Source organism: Vicugna pacos, chromosome 2, assembly GCF_048564905.1.
Source record: "Vicugna pacos chromosome 2, VicPac4, whole genome shotgun sequence".
Lineage (NCBI taxonomy): Eukaryota > Metazoa > Chordata > Mammalia > Artiodactyla > Camelidae > Vicugna > Vicugna pacos.
In genome coordinates this window covers 117,613,253-117,631,852 of record NC_132988.1, presented here as the reverse complement: position 1 = coordinate 117,631,852, position 18,600 = coordinate 117,613,253, and the positions used below count along the sequence as shown (strand labels likewise).

Below are 18,600 nucleotides of genomic sequence, written 5' to 3'. Positions count from 1 at the left end.
TGGTCCTCACTGCCTTTTCCCACTGTCCCAAGCCTCAGCATCTGAGAGTGTCCTGGAAAGGGCTTTGTCCGTGGAGGAGGGAGGACCGACCTGGGCTTCTCCCAGGGTCAGCTCAGGCTGCCCACGCTGACTTCCGGCTTCCCATCGGCCACTGACAACCTTCCTGGGAAGGCAGGGCGATTATTCATTCATTCAACATGCAATTAATGAGATCCTGCCACGTGCCTGGCACAACACATTTCTCATGCCCGGGCCAGGGTGGCTCAGACCTCCTTGGACAGATCGAGATGAATTAGCAGCTTGATAAATATGAACGATCTCAGTTGATGAAAAATGCACCAAATGATTGTTTCCCTTCATGTAATTACTCGGGTGGTCGGCTGGCCCAGGTGCCTTTAGGGGGTTAAATCAGCAGTTTGCTGGAGCCTTCAGAAGCAGGTGGGAGGCTGCCTCTGCTCTTTTCCCTTTTCCCCCTTCACTGCAAAGACTTTTAAAAAGATGTTATTCCGTGCAATAAACGGCATCTCCTTTAAGTGTGGAGTTCCATAGTTCTGACAGCTGCGGATGCTCATGAGACCACCACCAGAATTAAGATCAGAACATTTCCATCACCCCCGCCCAGATTTCCTTGTTCCATTGTGTGTCTGTCCCCTGCTCTGTTCCATGTCCCAGTGACCACTGATTTGCCTCTTGACAGTGTGTATTAGTTTGCACTTTCCAGAATTTCATGTAAGTGGAGTAATAATAAACGCCTTGCTTCTTCCACGCGGCATATTCATTGTGACATCCATCCTGTTGTTGAACGTATCGATAGTTTGCTCTTGTTCATTATTCCTGAGTAGCATTCCATTACATGGGTCTGTCACAGTTGGTCCATTTACTTGTTGATGAACAGGTGATAACGGATGGTTTCCAGTTTTGAGCTACTGTGGGCGAAGCTGCTGTGAACACGTCTGTGTGTTCCTGGGCTTCCACTGCTCTGGGTAAGGAGAATGGCTGCGACATGGGGTAGGCGTATGCTTAACTCGTAGGACGCTGCTAAGCTGTTTCCCAAAGGGAGGGTGTGGTTGTGTGTTCCCGCTGGCAATGAAGGAGATTTCTGGTTGCACCACATCTTCACCAACTCGAGTATTATCAGTCTTAAATTTGAGCCTTTCTGAGGGGTACAGCCTGGGGTCTCACTCTGATTTTAACTTGCATTTCCCTGGTAACTAATGACATTGAGCATCTTTTCATGTGTTTATTGGCATTCATATATTTTGCTTTGAGAAGTGTCTGTTCAGTCTTTTGCCTGTTTTTTGTTGTTGTTGTTGTTGTTGTTGGGGGCAGGTAATTAGGTTTATGTATTTGTTTTAATGGAGGTAGTGGGAACTGAACCCAGGACCTCATGCATGCTAGGCAAGCGCTCTGCCACTGAGCTATATCCTCCCCACCGTTTTACCTGTTTTTAACTAGGTGGTTTGTGTTCTTACTATTGAGTTATATGAGGACCACATACATTCTGGATACGAGCGATTTTTCAGATGTGCGGATTTGCGAATATTTTCTGTCATTCCATGCCTTGCCTTTTTGTTTTTATAATGGTTTCTTTCAATGAGCAAAAGTTTTAAATTTTTATAAAGTCCAGTTTTTGCATTTTTTTCCTTTTGTTGTCCATGTTTTTTATGTCTTGTCTAAGAAATCAAAGTTGCAAAGATTTTCTTCACTATTTTCTTCTGGAAGTTTTTTTAGTTTTAGCTTTTATATTTAGGTCTCACTTCAACATTTATATTTTGATGCATTTCAACATAATTTTATATATGGTATAAGGTAAGGGTAGATGTTTATTTTTTCCCATGCATTTATTTATTTACTGGAAAGACCATCTTTTCCTCATTGAATTGCCTGAGTCCTTTTAACAGAAACCGATTGACCATGGATTTGAGGGTCTATTTCTGGATTCTCTGTTTGTTATATTGATCTATGTGTCTGTCTTTTTATCAATACCACACTGGCTTGATTGCTCTGGATTTATAGTAAGTCTTTAAATCAGATTGGCTAAGTCCTCCAACTTTGTTTTTTTGTTTTGTTTTGTTTTTTGTAAAATTGTTTTGGCTATTCTATGTCCTGTTCTAATCCCAACACATGTTCACTCATTTAATCCTTATAACCCTCTGAAGCAGATGTGAGTGTGCAACCCATTTTACAGATGAGGAAGCTGAGGTTCCAAGGGGAAGAGTGACTTTCCTAGGTAACTTAGAGGCAGAAGTGAGGTTTGAGCCTGGGGCGTCTGGCTGCAGCTTCCTGCCCCTAACCACTCGGTGGCACTGCCCTGTCTTTCAGGGTCTGCCCAGTCCCTGTGCAGACCTCCCCCTGCACCTGTGAGGCTGCAAAGAGTTTATCAGTTTCCTTGTCCATCTTCCTCTAAGCCGTGGACTCCACGAAGTCAGAGACTTCCTGGATACCCATTGCTGTGGCCCAGCCCCAGGCTCCTGTGCAGGGAGGACGTGTGGTGAATGTTGGGTGAAGGAGTGGACGCGTGGGCAGATGAAGTCCATTCAGAAAGGGGTGCCAGTCAGCTCTGGCAGCTGGAGGACCAGGCCTCTGCCCGCCCAAAACCTCGGCTGGGAGCTCTTGTCCTGATGTACAGGAGGAGGCAGAATCCTGCGGCCTAGGCTGGCAGAGGGGACGGAGAGGCTGCCGCTCTCCCAGGGACGCGGGGATCGCCGGGTGGAGGGCTGAGCCCGCCTCCAGGCTGGCCCGCACCTGCTGTTGAGACAGAGATACTTAATACGCTTCTACAAGAGAAGGGAGAGAGCAAAGGAGGGGAAAGGAGCCAGGGCCTGCAGACACCCCCTCCCGGCCAGCGCAAGACACGCTGGGGCTGGCGGGGCCTCTGCGAAGCTGCGGGAACAGGTGTCCCTCAGGAGGGCAGAATGAGAGCAGGGCGGCTGGAACTGGGTGCTGCTGTGCCCACGATGTCCGATGCCCGTCTCCTCTGGCTCCCGTTCATCCTGCCTCTCTTCCTCCTCCGGCTCAATCCTAGGAGGTCAGTGGATGGGGAGGAGGCCCACCGTCACCTGGCCGTCCCTGAAGTCCCGTTCCCTCACCCTGCACCCATAGCCTCAGACTCACACAGCACCGAGAACATCACCCAGATTTATTTTCCCCAGGCAGTAAAGTTGTGTTTTCTGAAGCCAGGCCCCGGCGTTCCCCGCTGGGGTGATGGTGGCTCACAGCCGGGGACGAGCAGTGGGTCTGGTCCTGGCGTCTGAGAGGCTGGACCGGCTCGGGGTGGGGCTGCAAGGGAGGGCGAGGGTTCTGCTGATGAGTCATGGAATTCCCAGGGGCCACGCTGCCCTCGGCCGGCCAGCAGTCGGGTTGTGGGGAGAGTCTCGCCCAGAGGCTGAAGACTGGGCCTTAGTCCTGATTCGGGGTTCCTGCCAGTGTGAATCGGGGGGCTCCTCTTGCCCAGGGTGTGTTGGAGCTGCCTCATGTCAGGAATTGTGTGAGCTGGTTGATAAACCACGGGTGGCTTGAAGCCCCCAGACTCAGTGAACGCTACAACTTAGGGTGTTTTCTCCCCCACCCCACCGCGAAGAGCCAGGGCTCCGCCGTTCACCAGCGCACCATGACCCTCCCTCCTGAAGCCTCAGTTTCCTCATCTGAAAATGGGGGCAAAGAATGTAGCCCCTTAAGTCTGCCCCAGTCTGTAACTGAGGTCCTGGGTGTGCGGCACTGCGGGTGGGTGCAGTGTGATGCCACATGTAAGGGCGGTCACCATGCTGACCGCCACTTACCTACTCAGCAGTGGCTGAATAACACACTTGGGACGGGAGTTTGTGTCTCCAGGAAGAACCCAGGAAAGGAACCCAGAAGCCACAGCAGACGGGGCAGAGGAGGCCTCCACACCTGCCTGGCCCCACAAGTCCCACCTGAGGGTGCCTCAGTTTGCTTATCTCTATAATGGCCACGAGGATCCTGGGGTGGGAAGGGGTGTTGGTGTGGTCGGGTGCAGGCAGGAGGCAGGAGGCTGGAGGCTGCAGCACTGTCAGTGTCCGTGGACGTGCACGGCTGTCCTGTGGGGGTGGGACCTGGGGCTGGACTGTCCCGCTTCACCATGTCAGGAGCACAGGCCCTGGAGTCCAGCCAGTGCAGAGAAGCTGCCAGCTCCCAGGCTGAGGACAAGTTCAACCCTTGGAGCCTCAGTTTCCCCACGTGGAAATGGCAGAATGCCACAAACCCATTGCACTGCTGCGGGCGGATTCACACCATGGGGGAGGCGCCTGGCTGGTGCTCAGCCCCTGGTGGGCTCCCAGCCAGTATGACCCCCCCAGACCCCAGCATACCCCCCGGAGACTCAGTGTGTCATCAGGATAGGAACATCTCCAGAGCCACTTCTTGTCCGAGGGGAAGGGTTGTGCCAGTGGCCTTGAGGCTGGAAAGGGGACTCTCGGGGGAATTGGGACTCAGTCCCGCCAGGGAGCCAGGCAGCCATTGTGGTGGCCTATGGAGCTCCCACCAGCGAACTGGGTCCCACAGAGACGGCAGCGTCAAAATCAGCGGGCCTCTGTGCTGGGCCCTGTGCTGAGCCTTTACCCACGGCGTCCCATTGCACAGGCACCATCATGCTCATTTTATAGGCGAGGAAACTGAGCCTCCAAAGGTTGAGCTGACAGTGGTTCACAGCCAGGGCAGACGTGGAGCAAATCCTACCCTACCCGTCTGCCTGCCAAGCGCACCCCAGGGTGCCTCTGACGACGGAACGATCCTGCTGTTCCAGCCCCTCTTGTGGGGGTGCCGTGGACACTGTCATCCCTTACCAGACTGTCACTCAGGGACTGAGACCCGGGGCCCTGCAAGAGGAAAGGGGAGGAAGAGCAGGCTGGCTGTGTGTGCACAATGGGCAGTGTTTGCTGTCCCCCACGGAACACAGGACAGACCAGTGGGTGAAGGGGCTGCCAGGTGCCCATCTGGGCCCCCTCTCAGTTCCCGTTGCCTGAGTGGGGTCTCACACTTGGTCAGGGCTCAGTAAATACTTGTCGAGTAAATAACTGGCTCCGTTGAGGTGCCTAAAGGGTGCAGGTCATGCTGGGAGTGGAGAGACAGGGCCGTGAGGTCAGTGGGAGCCATAGAAGGCTCTAGGGAGGGTCGCGGTGGATCAGCTTCCAGTTTCAGCAGCATCCGTCTGGCACAGGGGTGGCCCAGGCCAGGACGAAGGCAGATGACCCAAAGGGGAAGCAGCCACAGTCATCCAGGAAAGAAGGGATGATGGCCTAGGCCGGGGCAGAGGCAGGAGAGGCAGACAGGGCCTGGCCGGCTGTGCTAACCATGACCTCAGCACCCAGCTCAATGCCTGAGCCCCGTCTCCTGACCTGGAACAGATACAGGCCTGCCTGGCGAAGGGTAAGATGACACGCTGATAGGGTGGGGCCTGAAAGATGGGTTCTTGTCACAGAGCCATTTGGCCGCCAGCTGGTTGGGGTCTGAGGAACCAGTCCAGCCTGAGCGGAGAAGACGGGGCCTGGGGCCCCAGGTGCTGGGAGGACAGAAGCCATCCCGGCCAGCTGGCTGGGCCCAGACACTAGCAGTCAGTCTGCATCAGCATCAGGCCTCTGCCCTCCTCGCGGCGGGTTCCTCACGCGACACGGGACAGCACATTACAGTTTGCAGAGCCCTCCAGCGAAGGCAGCTCTTACGGTCACCCTCGCACAGATGGGGAAACTGAGGGGGAAAATGACAGCCCGAACAGGGTGGGATTCAAAGCCAGGTCCCCCCCAGCAGCTAACTCTCCAGATCGTAAACCCCCTCTCTCTCATTTATTAATGCTTCCTTTCCTCACTGTCTTTCAATATCCAGACAGTTCTGATTTGGTTCATATGTGTAATAATAATATACTACTAATCACAGCTAACAATTTCTGAGCAGTTTCTTGTTGCCTCATTAAATCCTCACGATCAACCCTGAGATGATAGTATTGTATCCATTTTAAAGATCAGGAAACTGAGGCACAAAAATGTCTGTAACTTGCTAAGAATCAAGCAGCCCCACTAAAGTGGGGCTCTCTCACTCCCAAACCTCTTAGCACTCTACCAGGGGCTCTCAAACCCAGTGCATCCCTAAAGAACCCTCAAAATGCAGATTCCAGGTGCCAGGAATTCTGATCCGAGGGTCTGGGCAGAGCCGGCCCTGGGCACCTTCTTTAGGAGAGAATCCCAGGAAATTGTGCTGTGGGGCTTTCAGGAGCTTGTGCCCGAGCAAGCAGGCAGGAGGTCAGTGGTCTTTTGGTCTCCCTCGCCTTGATCCTGTCCGGAGGCCACCTGGCCGTTTGAGGGGGTCTGATTGAGGGCCGGTCCCTGGAGGGCTCTGCCGCAGTCAGCCCTGGGGAGTCACCCCTGCTGTGCGCACGATCCAGCCTGGCCGAGCATCAGACCCAGCAGGCTGACTGGGTCCTGCTGACTGCAGACAAATCCACAGCTGCCTTGTCCCTTGCTCTCCAAGCCCATCTGCCTCTGCACCAGCCAGGCCGACAGCCACTCAGCAAGGGCCCATCTGGGCTGGCAGGGAGGAGCTGACTGCCGCAGCCTGTGGCCTTGCTCACACCCTGACCCTCCCAGAGCGCCCGCTGTAGGGGCAGTGCTGTCCCACCCTCCCTCCAGCTCCTGCAGTAGCCTCTCGGCAGAGCTGGGAGCAACCACGGGTCAGGGGACCAGGGACACAGGGCCATTCATAGGGGCTCCCAACTCCTCCCCACCCAAGCCTTCTTCTGGGGCCTGGGTTTCTACTTGAAGAGCATGAGACCTGTCTTTAAAACCATCATGATCACTGTGGAATATGATTCAGCCAGGAAAAGGACGGGCATTCCGATTCAGGTGACATGGATGGACCTTGAAAACATGATGCTGAGTGAAAGAAGTCAGATGCGAAAGGCCACACTCTATACGATTCCATTTATGTGAAATGTCCAGAATTGGCAAATCCTTAGAGACAGAAAATAGATGAGTGGTTGCCAGAGGCTGGTGGGTGGAGGGATGGGGAATGCCTGCTAGCAGGTGTGGGGTTTCTGTATGGGGTGCTGGGGAAGTTCTGGAGTAGGTCAGGGTGATGGGTGCATAACACAGTGAATATACTAACCCCCTGAAATGGTGAATTTTATGGTATCTGAATTCCATCTCAATTTTTTAAATTCTAAAATAAAAACTACAAAATCATCGTGATATCAATGCCTCTCCTAACAGACGAGGAAGCAGAGTGAGGCCCAGAGAGGGAAACCGCATCAAGTAAGTGAGCGGCAGGGGTGAGACGGCAGCTCTGCCCCCAACCCCTACACCTGCCTGGCGAGCATCTGCTTCTCCAGTGTTTACTTAATGAACCTTTCCCAACAGCCGCTCGTGTGCGTGGTCCTGGACAGGCCACAGGAGGGACTATGCCTGCCCCTGGAAGAGCTTACCTGTGTTGCCAAGAGACACTGCTAGTGAGAGGCGCACATAAGGATAGGAGTGTTAAACGCACATCAGATCATGGCTCCCCAGCTCAAAATGCTACGTGGGTCCTTCTTTCGCTTAAATAAAAGCCCAAGTTCTTCTTTGCAAGGCCCAGGGACCTGGCCCAACCCGCCCACTGAGCTCATGTCCTGCCTCTGTCACCTTCATACACCCACTGCCCTCCTTGCTGACCAACAACAGATTAAACTGTCTCTTACCACAGGGCCTTTGCAGACGCTGTGCCCCCAGATATCTGTGTGGCTCCCTCCCTTCTCTTCAGATCTCTGATCAAATGCCCCTCCTCCAGGAAGTCTTCCCTGACTGCCCTAACTGAAACAGCACCTCCAGCCCTCCCATCCTTTATCATACTTCAATTTTTATCTTAGCTCTTATCTCCTCCCCAGAAAAATAATATATATATGAAAATTTGCTGATTGTCTGTCTTCTCCATAGAGAGTGAGCTACTTGTGGAAAGTATGCACTGCTGAGTTCCCAGTGTATGCAGCAGGGTGTGGGATACAGTAGGTCCTCAATTTTTTTAAGTTAAACTTCTGATCGCAGTAAAATATACATAAAATAAAATTTCTGACTTTATCTTCAAGTGTACAATCCAGTGGAATAACCTCCATTCCCAGTGCTGTGCAGTCATCACCAGTTTCCATTTCCAGAACCTTTTCATCATCCCAAACAGAAACTCTGTACCTTTTTTTTTGAGTCTTTTATCCAACAGTCCACATTAAAAACATCCAACTCTAGCCAACATTTTCCCTTTAAACGGTAACTTAAACCACAGTTCCCCATTATTATTCTTTTGAATGAATAAGTCAGCAGTGAGCATATTGCCTGGGCACCTGCCATGTGGTCGGTGATACGCAGATAAACCCTCCAGCAGCCTTGGAGGGTGTGTGTGTGGCCATCTCTGTTTCACAGACGATCATATTAACTCAGAGAGGTGGAGTGTCTTGTCCAAGGTCACACAGCCAGTAAGAGTGGGATTCGAACACAGGTCACCCCCCTTTACAGGCAGTGCCAGTACCAGGGAATAACAATGCTGTAAGGACATAACCTCCACCAGCTGCAGGCCCACCGGCTCCTCCTCAGCCAGGCTGCCCTTTCCTGTCCCTCTCCCCAAAGGTCATTTTTTGAGCCAGACACTCCCAGCATCCTCAGCTCTGACCACCAGTAAACAGGCACATTTGGGGACCACAATTCAAGGCTCCAACATTCCATTTTACCTGGAGCTCTTGGGATCATTAAATTGTTTTTTCAGCCTTTAAAATTAATCAATACTTTTTAAAGGTTTACGTGACTTACCATCCCTGGGGTCTCCTGCTGGCTGTGTTTCCCTCTTATGAAGCTGGCTCGATGGAGGTGCTGCTGGGTCCAGGGCTCACCCGGATGGCCCTTGTGGGACATGGACAGGGTGGAATGAAGCACTGTGGGCGAGTTTCCAGCACAGCACCTAGCCCTCAGGGCTCTGGATCTGTGTTCCCATCCCCTTGCATCCTCAGAACAGGAAGAGGTGTGACTTTAGATGGGAGCCAACCTGCCCAGGGTCACCACTCAGAAAGAGGTGGGCTAGGGGTCTGACCCCAGCTGTGGGGTGGGGCCACAGCTCTGGTGCGATTCCAGAAGGCAGTATGACCAACCCCATCTCCCACCTGGGGGCACCTGGGGATGGACACCCCTTTCCTGCCCCTCACAGGCAGAGCCCAGAGTCCTGGGTGGGAGGTGGTGGCTGGGACCTGCTCCACACAAACCCTTCCAGACCTCTCAGCAGCCCCTTCACATCTTCCAGCCAAGTGACCCAGGCACTGTCCGGGGAGACCTGCCGTGGCCCGGCCACAGCATCCCAGCTCTCCCGGCCCAGCCTCTGACCCCAGCCCAGGAGCTGCCCTCACTGTCCACCAAGTTCACGCTGCAGGATGAGCTTCTCACCAGACCTGCTTGGGGGTCGGTGGGTGAGAGGGACAAAATGTAGGTGTTCTGCAGCAGCAATGTGACCGTTTCCCCCAGCTGGTGCCGGCAGCCACAGCGAGCCAGGTGCTCGCTCCAGGTGAGAGCAGAGGTGCACGTCAGGTGTGGACCATGAGCTCAGCGCCTCTGTGGTCTCGTCTCCACCCTCGTCTTCATCAGACCTCAGGGAGATGGTCTTCCTGCCCTGGGGAGGACTCAGGCAGGGCCACACCTTTCTGATCACCCTCGGAGAGCTAAGTGGCCTTTTGTCACACATCCACCATGAATGTCCAGTCCCAGGTAACAGTCCAGACTCGAGCGAGACGTGGCATTTCCCCTCCTGTGCCCCTGCACCAGGGCCTGCTCGTGCCGGAGGCTGGTGCGGGGGAGGGACCCGGGGTCCTGCGGCTTCTGCCCGCCCCCTCCCCACTCTGATCGGCTGCGAGGCTGCTGGGGGCAACCCTGCTCTGGGTGGGCCTGGCAGGTGGACACAGCTGGCCGTTTCTCTCTTGGGTCCTTTGCTGGGAGGTCTGGAAGTTCCCCGCCAAGCCACCTCCAGCAGAGCCGCTGGCCTGGGCAGTCACGGCTGCACGTTCAGTGGTTCTCCTCAGCCCCTGGGCGCAGTGGCCTCTCTGCTGCGGTCCCAGCTCCCTGGAGAGCCCGCAGACCGCACTAGGCAGCGCTCGGTGGCTTCAAACAATGAGCACACGCTTTCGCGCGAGTCTGCGTCAGCCGGGCGTCTCCTCGCGGCTTGGCGGTGCTCGCTGTCCGGTGCGGTGGCTGTGGGTCAGGCAGGTGTGTCTGCTGTGTTTGCTGGGCTCGCTGCCGTGTTCCGGGATGGACTTGCCGTCCAGCCTAGGATGGCCTCGGCTGCCTAGCTCGTCCATGCCCGCATGGTCTCTCATCGTCCAGCAGCCTAGCCTGGGGTGGCCGCCGTGGACGGAGCAGGGCTTTGAGGGAGAGCGAAAGCTGAAGGCCTGTGAGGCCTAGGCTTGGGCCAGCACTTCCTCTGCATCCTGTCGGCCAAAGACAGTCACAGGCCCATGCGGTGTTAAGGATGGGCCAACGGTCTCCATTTCTGGACAGGAGGGGCCGAGAAGTCATGTTGTAGAGGATGTGGATACAGGAAGCCACCGACGGGGCATCAGCACCACAAGTCTGCCGATCTCCCTTGCTCCTCAGGACCCCACCCCTGTGTCACTGTTTCCAGGAGGCCCTCTTGGAGACTGCCCCTCCCCATCCTGAAGGCATCACCTTCCCCGCCACCTCTTCCCCTCCCGTGCATCTCCCTGGACCCGGAGCAGCCTTTGAGGGCAGGCCTGACCTCTCTCGTCTCCTCGTCTCCAGGGTCCAGCCTGGACCTTCCTCCCATGCAAGCCCAGAGGAGATGCTGGGTAGGCTTGTTCCCAGAGTCCCATCCCAGGCACACCAAGCCTCCTTCCTCTCCCCAAGCTCTTCCATTCAGCAGCAGACAGGACCTGTTTGCTCTCTGCCTCCCTCCTCATCAGCCCTGGTGCTTCTGACAGCTCTAATTAAATGCAGCAGTCCCATCTGAGGGATCAAGCTGGGCTTTTTCAGGGCCCCCTCTCAGTCGTGAGCTCTGACTCCGTTGGATCATTAACGGTGTCGACAGTACTTCCCGTGATGGATAGTGATGGACGAGCGAGGGGAGGAGTCCCCCCGACAGGCATCTTGATCTCCTCCCCGACGTGGCAGGCCTCTGCCGGAGTTCCCAGGGAGCTTTCCAGCCCATGGAATCATTTGGATTTCACATAAACCCGAGGAGAGCTGCGGCCAGGCAGGCATGGCAGCTCCTATTTTATGGGTGAGACAGACGGGCTCAGAGAAGGTGCGATTTGGGTGAGGTCACACAGCTAATATGTACCAGGGCTGGAACTGGAATACCTTCCTCTTGATGAAAAAGCATCCTTGACAGTGGGCACCTCTGAGATTCAAGGGCTGGTCCTCCCTCACGGGGCCCCAGGAGCGACCTGTGTCCTCAGGGCGTTGCCTGCCCAGCCTCTTGTTCTGCTCTGTTCTCCCTGCTGGTCGGGGCCGCTGTGACAAGCTAGCACACGCTCAGTAGCTTAAAACAGCAGAGGCTTATTCCCTTATGGTTCTGGATGCCAGAGACTGAAGTCAAGGCTCATGCTGAAGGTTCCAGGGAAGAGTCTGGCGGGCCCCTTCCAGCTCCTAGTGGCGGCCAGCCTCTTTGGTGTTCTTTGGCTTGTAGCTGCATCACTCCAGTCTCTGCCTGCCTTGTCTCTTGGCCTTCCCCCTGCGTGTCTCTGTGCCCCTGTGTCTTCACATGGCTTTCTTATCAGGACACCAGTCATTGGTTTAGAGCCCACATAATCCAGTATGACCACATCTTATGCGACCCAATTTCCAAATAAGGTCACAGTCACACGTGCCAGGAGTTAGGATATCAACATATGTTTTGGGGGGACCCAGTCAGGGTCTGTGACTGCCCATTGCTGGCTCCGTCTCTCACTGTAGACCTGTCACCGGGCTGGTCAGTTGAGACGCCACCTCTGACTGCTCCCTGAGCCTGTGCTGGACCACTGGGTTCCCAAAGCAGGCGGCGTCTCTGGGCTTCCACTGATAAGGCTGCGTTGTCCCCAGTCCCCAGGGGTTGACTGGTGCCTCTTTGTCCAATGGTCCAAGCTACCTCTTCCAACTCTGCCTCGCCATTCGGGGGACTCCGAAAGCTGCAGCAGAAAGAAAAGGGGACCTCACAAGTAGAAGAACACCATGGGCTTTCATGGGATTGTCCCTCGTCCACAACTGGGTGACTTGGAGCACCCACCAGTCATCGGCGGGCTTGGTGGACCTCACCCAGGGGCTGAGTTGGGACCCTGAGCCCGAGGCATCAGTCAGTGACACCTGAGGCCCTGCAGTGGGGAAACAGTCGCCCCTGAGATGAAATCACTGGTCCCTGGAGAGCTTTCACCAAAATGTCTTTATTTGCCGTTCATTCTTGAGGAGTATTTCTACTGGATACAGAAGTCTGGGTTTACAGGTTTTTAAATTTTACTTCAGCACTTTAAAAAGCCTTCTAGACTCTTGTTATTTCTGATGAGAAATTTGCAGTTATTTGAGTCACGGTGCCTCAATATAATATGTGGTTTTTGTTCTCGCTGCCTACAAAATTTTACCATTGTGTTGACTTCCAGCAGTTTGACGTTTAGGTGTGGTTTTCTTGGTATTTGTCCTGCTTGGACTTCGCTGAGCTTCCTAAATTTGCAAATGGAAGTCTTTTACCATATTGGGCATAATTCAGCCATTGTTTCTTCTACTGTGCTCTCTCCTCTCCTTCTAGAACTCCAAATACATGTGTGTTAGACTTTGTGATGTTGTCCCACGGATCCCTGAGGATCTGTTCTTTTTCTTTTTAAATTTCTTTTCTTTCTGTTCTTCAGGTGTGGTAATTTCTATTGCTATACCTTCAAGTTCACTAACTCTTCTGTCATCTCAAATTTTCTGTTAAGCAGTTCAGTGGTTCTCATATATTGTGTTTTTCCATTCTAGATTGTCCATTTAGTTATTTTTTACAGCTTCTATTTCTTGGTTGAAATTCCCTTTCTTTTCGTGACGTAAGAGCAAATTTTCCTTTATATTCTTGGACATAGTTATAATAGCTACTTTTACAGTCTTCATTTGCTAATTCCAATATCCAGACTTCGGGGTCTGTTTCCTTAATTGTCTTTGTATTAAGTATGGGTGATGTTTTCCTATTGACTTGTGTATTTTCATATAATTTTGGATTATATCTTGGATGTTGTGAGAGGCGCTAGATATTTTGTATTGTCCATCCAAAGAGCGTTTTTGTTTTGTTTTACATTTGTAAGCAGTTAACTTGGTTGAACTCAACTATGAACTCCATCCCAGCAGGATCCCAGGTCACTTCTTTTAGCCTTAGCACCTCTGCATGGAGTCTGTTGTGTGCGTGTGCAGTTTGTAGCCAGCTGAAGGTTCAGGTAGAGTTTATGTGCTGCCTTTGGGGGCTCTTCTGTAGACTCAGTTTCTGGGATTAACTACCTCATTTTCCAGCTACTAGGATTTTCCCAGATTCTCTCTTCTGGTTTATCGAGCCTACCGATGTGACTTTCTATCTGAGTTTCAGCAACCACATAGCACAGACTGGCACCTGCCCTCAGGCCAAAAGCCATGAAAATGGGAAACTCACCCAGTGCTGCCTCTTCTTCCAACTGTTGTCTCCCCAGCAGTGTCTGCCATCCAGTGAGGGGCACATAGTGGGCATGAGACCATAGTTGTAGGAGAGACCACTGTACAGCCAGGGGCAGGGGGGCGGCAGAAGGAGGTCTCTCCAAGAGGGCTCCCGGGGGAGGTGGCATTGGGGCTGGGATGTGTCAAACATCCAAAATGAGAGGATGGACTTTCCAATTTTGTGGTTTTACCAATGAGAATTTCCAGCTCTTAGGGGAGATCAGTTTTCCTGAGGCAAACCCTAGAAGACACTTACTGTATCGATGAATAGATGTTACACATCCACCAGCCCCTTCCTGAGCCTGAGGAAGCAGTGTCCTGGCGTCAGGTTTGGTAGTTGCTCTGTAAATGTTTGCAGAATGAGACCAGAGAGGCTGGTGGTCAGGACTCCCAAATCTGGACAGTGAGGTTGAATCTCAGATTTATCTGGCACATTTCTGAGCTGGCCACTGCGATTTCTGTGGGGGTCAGAAACAAAGATGGGGAAGAGCTTTGACTTTCTGCCTGGTACATTTTGGTCATTCATCACTCCTTAGTGTCACGGTCCTTCCTCTCTCCCAAACCCTCTCACCCCAAGCGTCTCTCTTGAGTTTCTAATCCCGGGCAGACTCTACTATAGCCATGCTCCAGATGACAAAACTGAGTCTCAGAGAAGTGGTGTGACGAACCAAAGGCCACACGCCAAGACGTTGGACCCAAGACTCCAACCTAGGACTTCTGACTGGTCCATGAACAGCTCTGGGAACTGTCACTGTGGATGGGCTTCCATCCATCTTCTTAGCTGCCGATAGAAATAATAGCCATATCTCCCTGAGGGGCTGGCGTGAGGTTCAAAGGAGGCAATGGATATAAAACTGACACAGAAATTGTAATTGCCTGCAGACGTTAGTGTCCGTTACTGTGGTAACTGCCCAGCATTTACGGACCACATTTGCTCTGGGTACCAATGGTTACATTGGCATTTTAATTTAAAAGCATTGTTATTTCTCCGTCATAAAAATAATGTATATTATGCATATGTCCAAACTCATTAAACTGCATACATTATATGTGTGCATTTTCACATATATCCATCACACCTCGATAAAGCTATTAAAACCTACATTCATTACAGAAAATCTAGAAAACCTAAAAATGTAGGAAGAGGAGGAAAAAAATATTTTCTTTCAACCACCCTGAAGCCACCTCTGTTTAACATGGTAGAAAATTCTCTTGCAGCTTGCTTTCCCTCTGCCCAGTTTATTTGCACACGGCTGTGATCACTGGTCTATATAATTAAAAACATTCTGTACTCAGTTTTATATCCTGCTCTTCCCCCCTAAGGGGGTGCTGATATGAAATGGGGAGAAAGACCAGTGCCACATGCGGGAATGCGGCACCGCTGGGCTGTGCCCCCGGCTCTGGCCCTCCTGTGTCCCTGGGCCAGGGAGGCTGCCCAGGAGGGACAGTGTTGGGCAGCCAAGGCCTGAAGCTTTTCCCGATTCCACATTCAGGGAGCATCTCCGTGGTCCCAAAGAGTGCCTTTCCTTGCCTTGTCCTCTGCAGTTTAATGAAACGCGCTTTTATCCTGATCAGTGAGTAGGTCCCGTGTGTCATCCCGCTTCTGAACCACCCTCCCTCCCTCCTCTTTCCTTTTGCTGTCTGAGCTGGCAGTGACCTGTGGCTCAGAGGGCCCTTGCAGGTCAGGGGCTGTCTGAAAGGAACTTGACTGGAAAAGGAAAAGGCCTGTATGGAACAGGAGTGGGAAAGCCACTGGAGGCTGAGGGAACAGGTCTTGAGACAAGTGGTAGCTGGTATTTTTGGTGACAGCAAGGAGCCCAGAGTTGGGAGTGGAAGACCAAGGCCAGGAGAAGTGAGAGGCGGGGACTGGGGGGAGACGGGGGCTCCGTTACCCTCCACTGACTTAAAACACAGGGCATTCAACAGTAAGCATTTCTTACCACACATCTGCCGATCCCGCTGATCTGGACTTGGTTGGACTCAGTGAGCTGGTCGGCCCTCCGCCCTCCCTCCCTCTTGGGCTGGGGATAGGGGCACAGGCTGACCCCTGGAGATCCTCCTCTGGGCAGTGGAAGAGGCGCAAGACCATGGCTTGTCTGCTGGCATCCCACAGGCCAAAGCGAGTCACAGGGCGTGGTACCCGGCCCAGGGTGGGAAGCAGTGCCAGGTGCCAGGTGCGGGTGCAGGAGAGGACTGAAGATTTGGGCTCCTGATGTGGCCTGTTTTGGGGGGCTGCAGGTCACTCAAGGCTTTGACACTCTGAGTATCCTCAGGGAACCCCTGGAGGGCTTCGAGGGGGCTCCTTCTGGCTGCTCTTCTAGACCAGCTTGTGTCCAGGCTGGGAGAAATGGGGGAGATGCGATAGGAGGCTGTCACAGCCATCCAGGCAAGAGGAGGGAGAAGTGATTGGAATCTGGATGTATCTGGAAGGCTGGGCCAGTAGGGCTGGATGTGGAGAGTGAGAGGGAGACCCCAAGGTGGCCCCAAGGCTCAGGCCTGAGCCAGTGGGAGGAAGGAACTTCCATCACCCGAGACAGAGAAGAATGCAAAGGAGGGGACTTGGAGCAGAAACACCCCGTGACTCGGGAGGCAGACCATCAGCCTGGCGGTTACAAGGAGAGCACAGTGTGGGGTGGGCACCAGCTCAGGGGCCACCTTAGTGTCCACCTGGGGCTGCCGAGAGGAGTAGTCAGGTCTGCGGTTTACCTGAAAGGAGAGCCGCTGTGTTAAAGGCTGACCAGAGATTTCGGTGACTACAGAGTCCAGGCCAGGGGTGTCAAGGGTCCTGTCCATGTGCAACTCGGTGGGGGGCAGGGAGGGGTAGAGTCGGCCTCTGTGGCCACCAGAGTCAGGCGGGTGAGTGTCAGATTTGCATCCCAGGCCCCTGATCTGCACATAAGGAAGCCCCCAAACTGCTTCTGGAAGGGAAGGAAGAAGGAAGGAAAGACCCACCCACAGTCTCTCTCCCGCAGCCAACAGGTGGGGGGTGGGGCGGGCGGTGGGACCCCTCGACAGTGCTCCCGGCCCCTCGGGCTCCTGCAGCCCAGCCCAGGGGTGTGGGGCCCTGGGGACTGGCGGGAGCAGTTCTGTCCAGCTGCACAGTACTGGGTCCTAATGAGTCGCGCCTTCCTGTCTCTGTCCCCCACAGCCGATATCATCTCTACCGTCGAGTTCAACCACACTGGAGAGCTGCTGGCCACCGGCGACAAGGGTGGCCGGGTCGTCATCTTCCAGCGGGAACCGGAGGTGCGGCAGGGCCTGGTGGGAGGCAACTACACTCAACCCGGGCTTTAACCCGCAGGGTGCTGCTCCGTACCCCACCATGGTGCCTGAGCTGGCGTGCAAGGGTGGGACCCTGCAGGGCACATCTGGGGGAGATGTTCTGAGCCCCCTCTGCTGAGTGGATGTTTGGTGATTGCTCACTGCATCCTAGACCCCTGAGAAACAGACCCCCCACCCAAAGTAAACTGCCCTCTGCCTGGGTGAGCCAGGGCTGTGCCAGCCAGAGCAGGGTAAAGGGGGGATGGGCCCTTCTGCACCTGTGGGTGGGCCCTCTGGCCCGAGTGGGTGGTTTTGCTTGGTCCTGGCTTTGCCCCCGTCAGGTCTGTTGTCCTGCAGAATTCCCTATAAGACGAGAACAGCCCAGAACAGCTCCAGAGGCGCTGTTTCTGAACCACTGGAAGAACCTGGAGATTAAAAGGTCCTATTTGTTGAGCACCTACTATGTGTAGACAGCTTACTGCTCTCTCCACATGCTTTTCCCAGTCCTCATTGCCCAGTGCTGAGGGTACGGACCGACATCCCACTTACAGATACTCCCAGCTAGTGAGCAAAGACCAAGGAGTGAAACTAAAGCTGGATGCACACTGCTGCTCACACACCTCCCTGCCTCAGACATGGGCTGGGGTTAGATGCTGAAGACATGGCGGGTGGGGAGGGGTGGGGAGGGGTGGGGGGAATGGGATGAGGAAGAGAAGGTTAAGAGAGGGCAGGAGGGAAGGATGAAGGAGGTGGGGGGAGTGGCAGAATCATCCCCCGCCTCCAGTTCCTCAGCGTGGTCCCCACAGCTGACACCCCCCTGAGGCCTGACTGCCTGTGTTCGCAGCTGTAACCCCCTCACGACAACCCTAGTGGTGCTATAAATGCTGTTATCATCCTCAGTTTGCATATGAGGAGACTAGAGCTCAGAGGGTTTGAAACGGCTTGCTGAGAACACAGAGCCAGAAAGCAGGCAGTCCAAAACCGGGTTTTACCAAAGCCACATCTTCTTTCAGTCAAAATGCACCAAAAAAAGTGAAATCAGTCGATGCAAGTTTCTCCGTTTTGAATTTTTCTCCTTTAATTTTTTTCCTTAAACCCGTAATTTTCCCATGGACCTTTGCCACAGCCAGTGTTTATGGGTAGAATTAGAGGGGAAAATATTGAAGAACTTTAAAGCTTTCCAAAAGTAAAACAGATACGGAAATACAGAAACAGATACTTTTGAAATTTTAACAGGAACTTGAAATCGTGCCTGGTCGACTGTCTGTGTTTTGCTCCAGGCAGTCATAGTCATAGTTTCTTGTCGTCACATAATCTTGAGCTGTCTGCTGGGCAGTGGCCCCTGGTGCCCGCGACGGGCTCACCTCCTCACTATTTTGAGTGCTCCACCAGGAGGTTCTTATCACAACAAACTCAGCTGCCTAAACCGGGATGGAACCCGCTGAGGAAAGTCGGGGGGCGATATTCTATTCCAGTCTGTCTGACGTCGCAGGGTGTTCTGCCCCAACGTTAAATCTGCTCCAAATGCATTCATTCCTCGAGTCAGGCCTGAGTTGGACCCAAGGAAGTGCAAGGAGGTCAGAGCCTCGGACTCAGTGCCAGACAGACCTCAGTGGAGTGAGTGGCAACATTTAGTGGACTTGTGGTCTTGGGGGTCGATTCATCTCTGAGCCTCCACTTGTTCATCTGT

At 53.6% G+C, this 18,600-nt stretch overlaps 1 protein-coding gene across 3 annotated transcripts in view; it reads left to right on the top strand.

The window, feature by feature from the left end:
• PPP2R2C (protein phosphatase 2 regulatory subunit Bgamma) overlaps positions 1-18,600 on the top strand; it is a 130,784-nt gene that overhangs the window by 59,089 nt on the left and 53,095 nt on the right. For all 3 annotated transcript variants that reach the window (XM_072974410.1, XM_072974396.1, XM_072974406.1), the window contains exon 2: positions 16,798-16,895. In XM_072974410.1, coding sequence (XP_072830511.1) covers positions 16,798-16,895 — 98 coding nt within the window. The remainder of the gene's footprint in view (positions 1-16,797; positions 16,896-18,600) is intronic.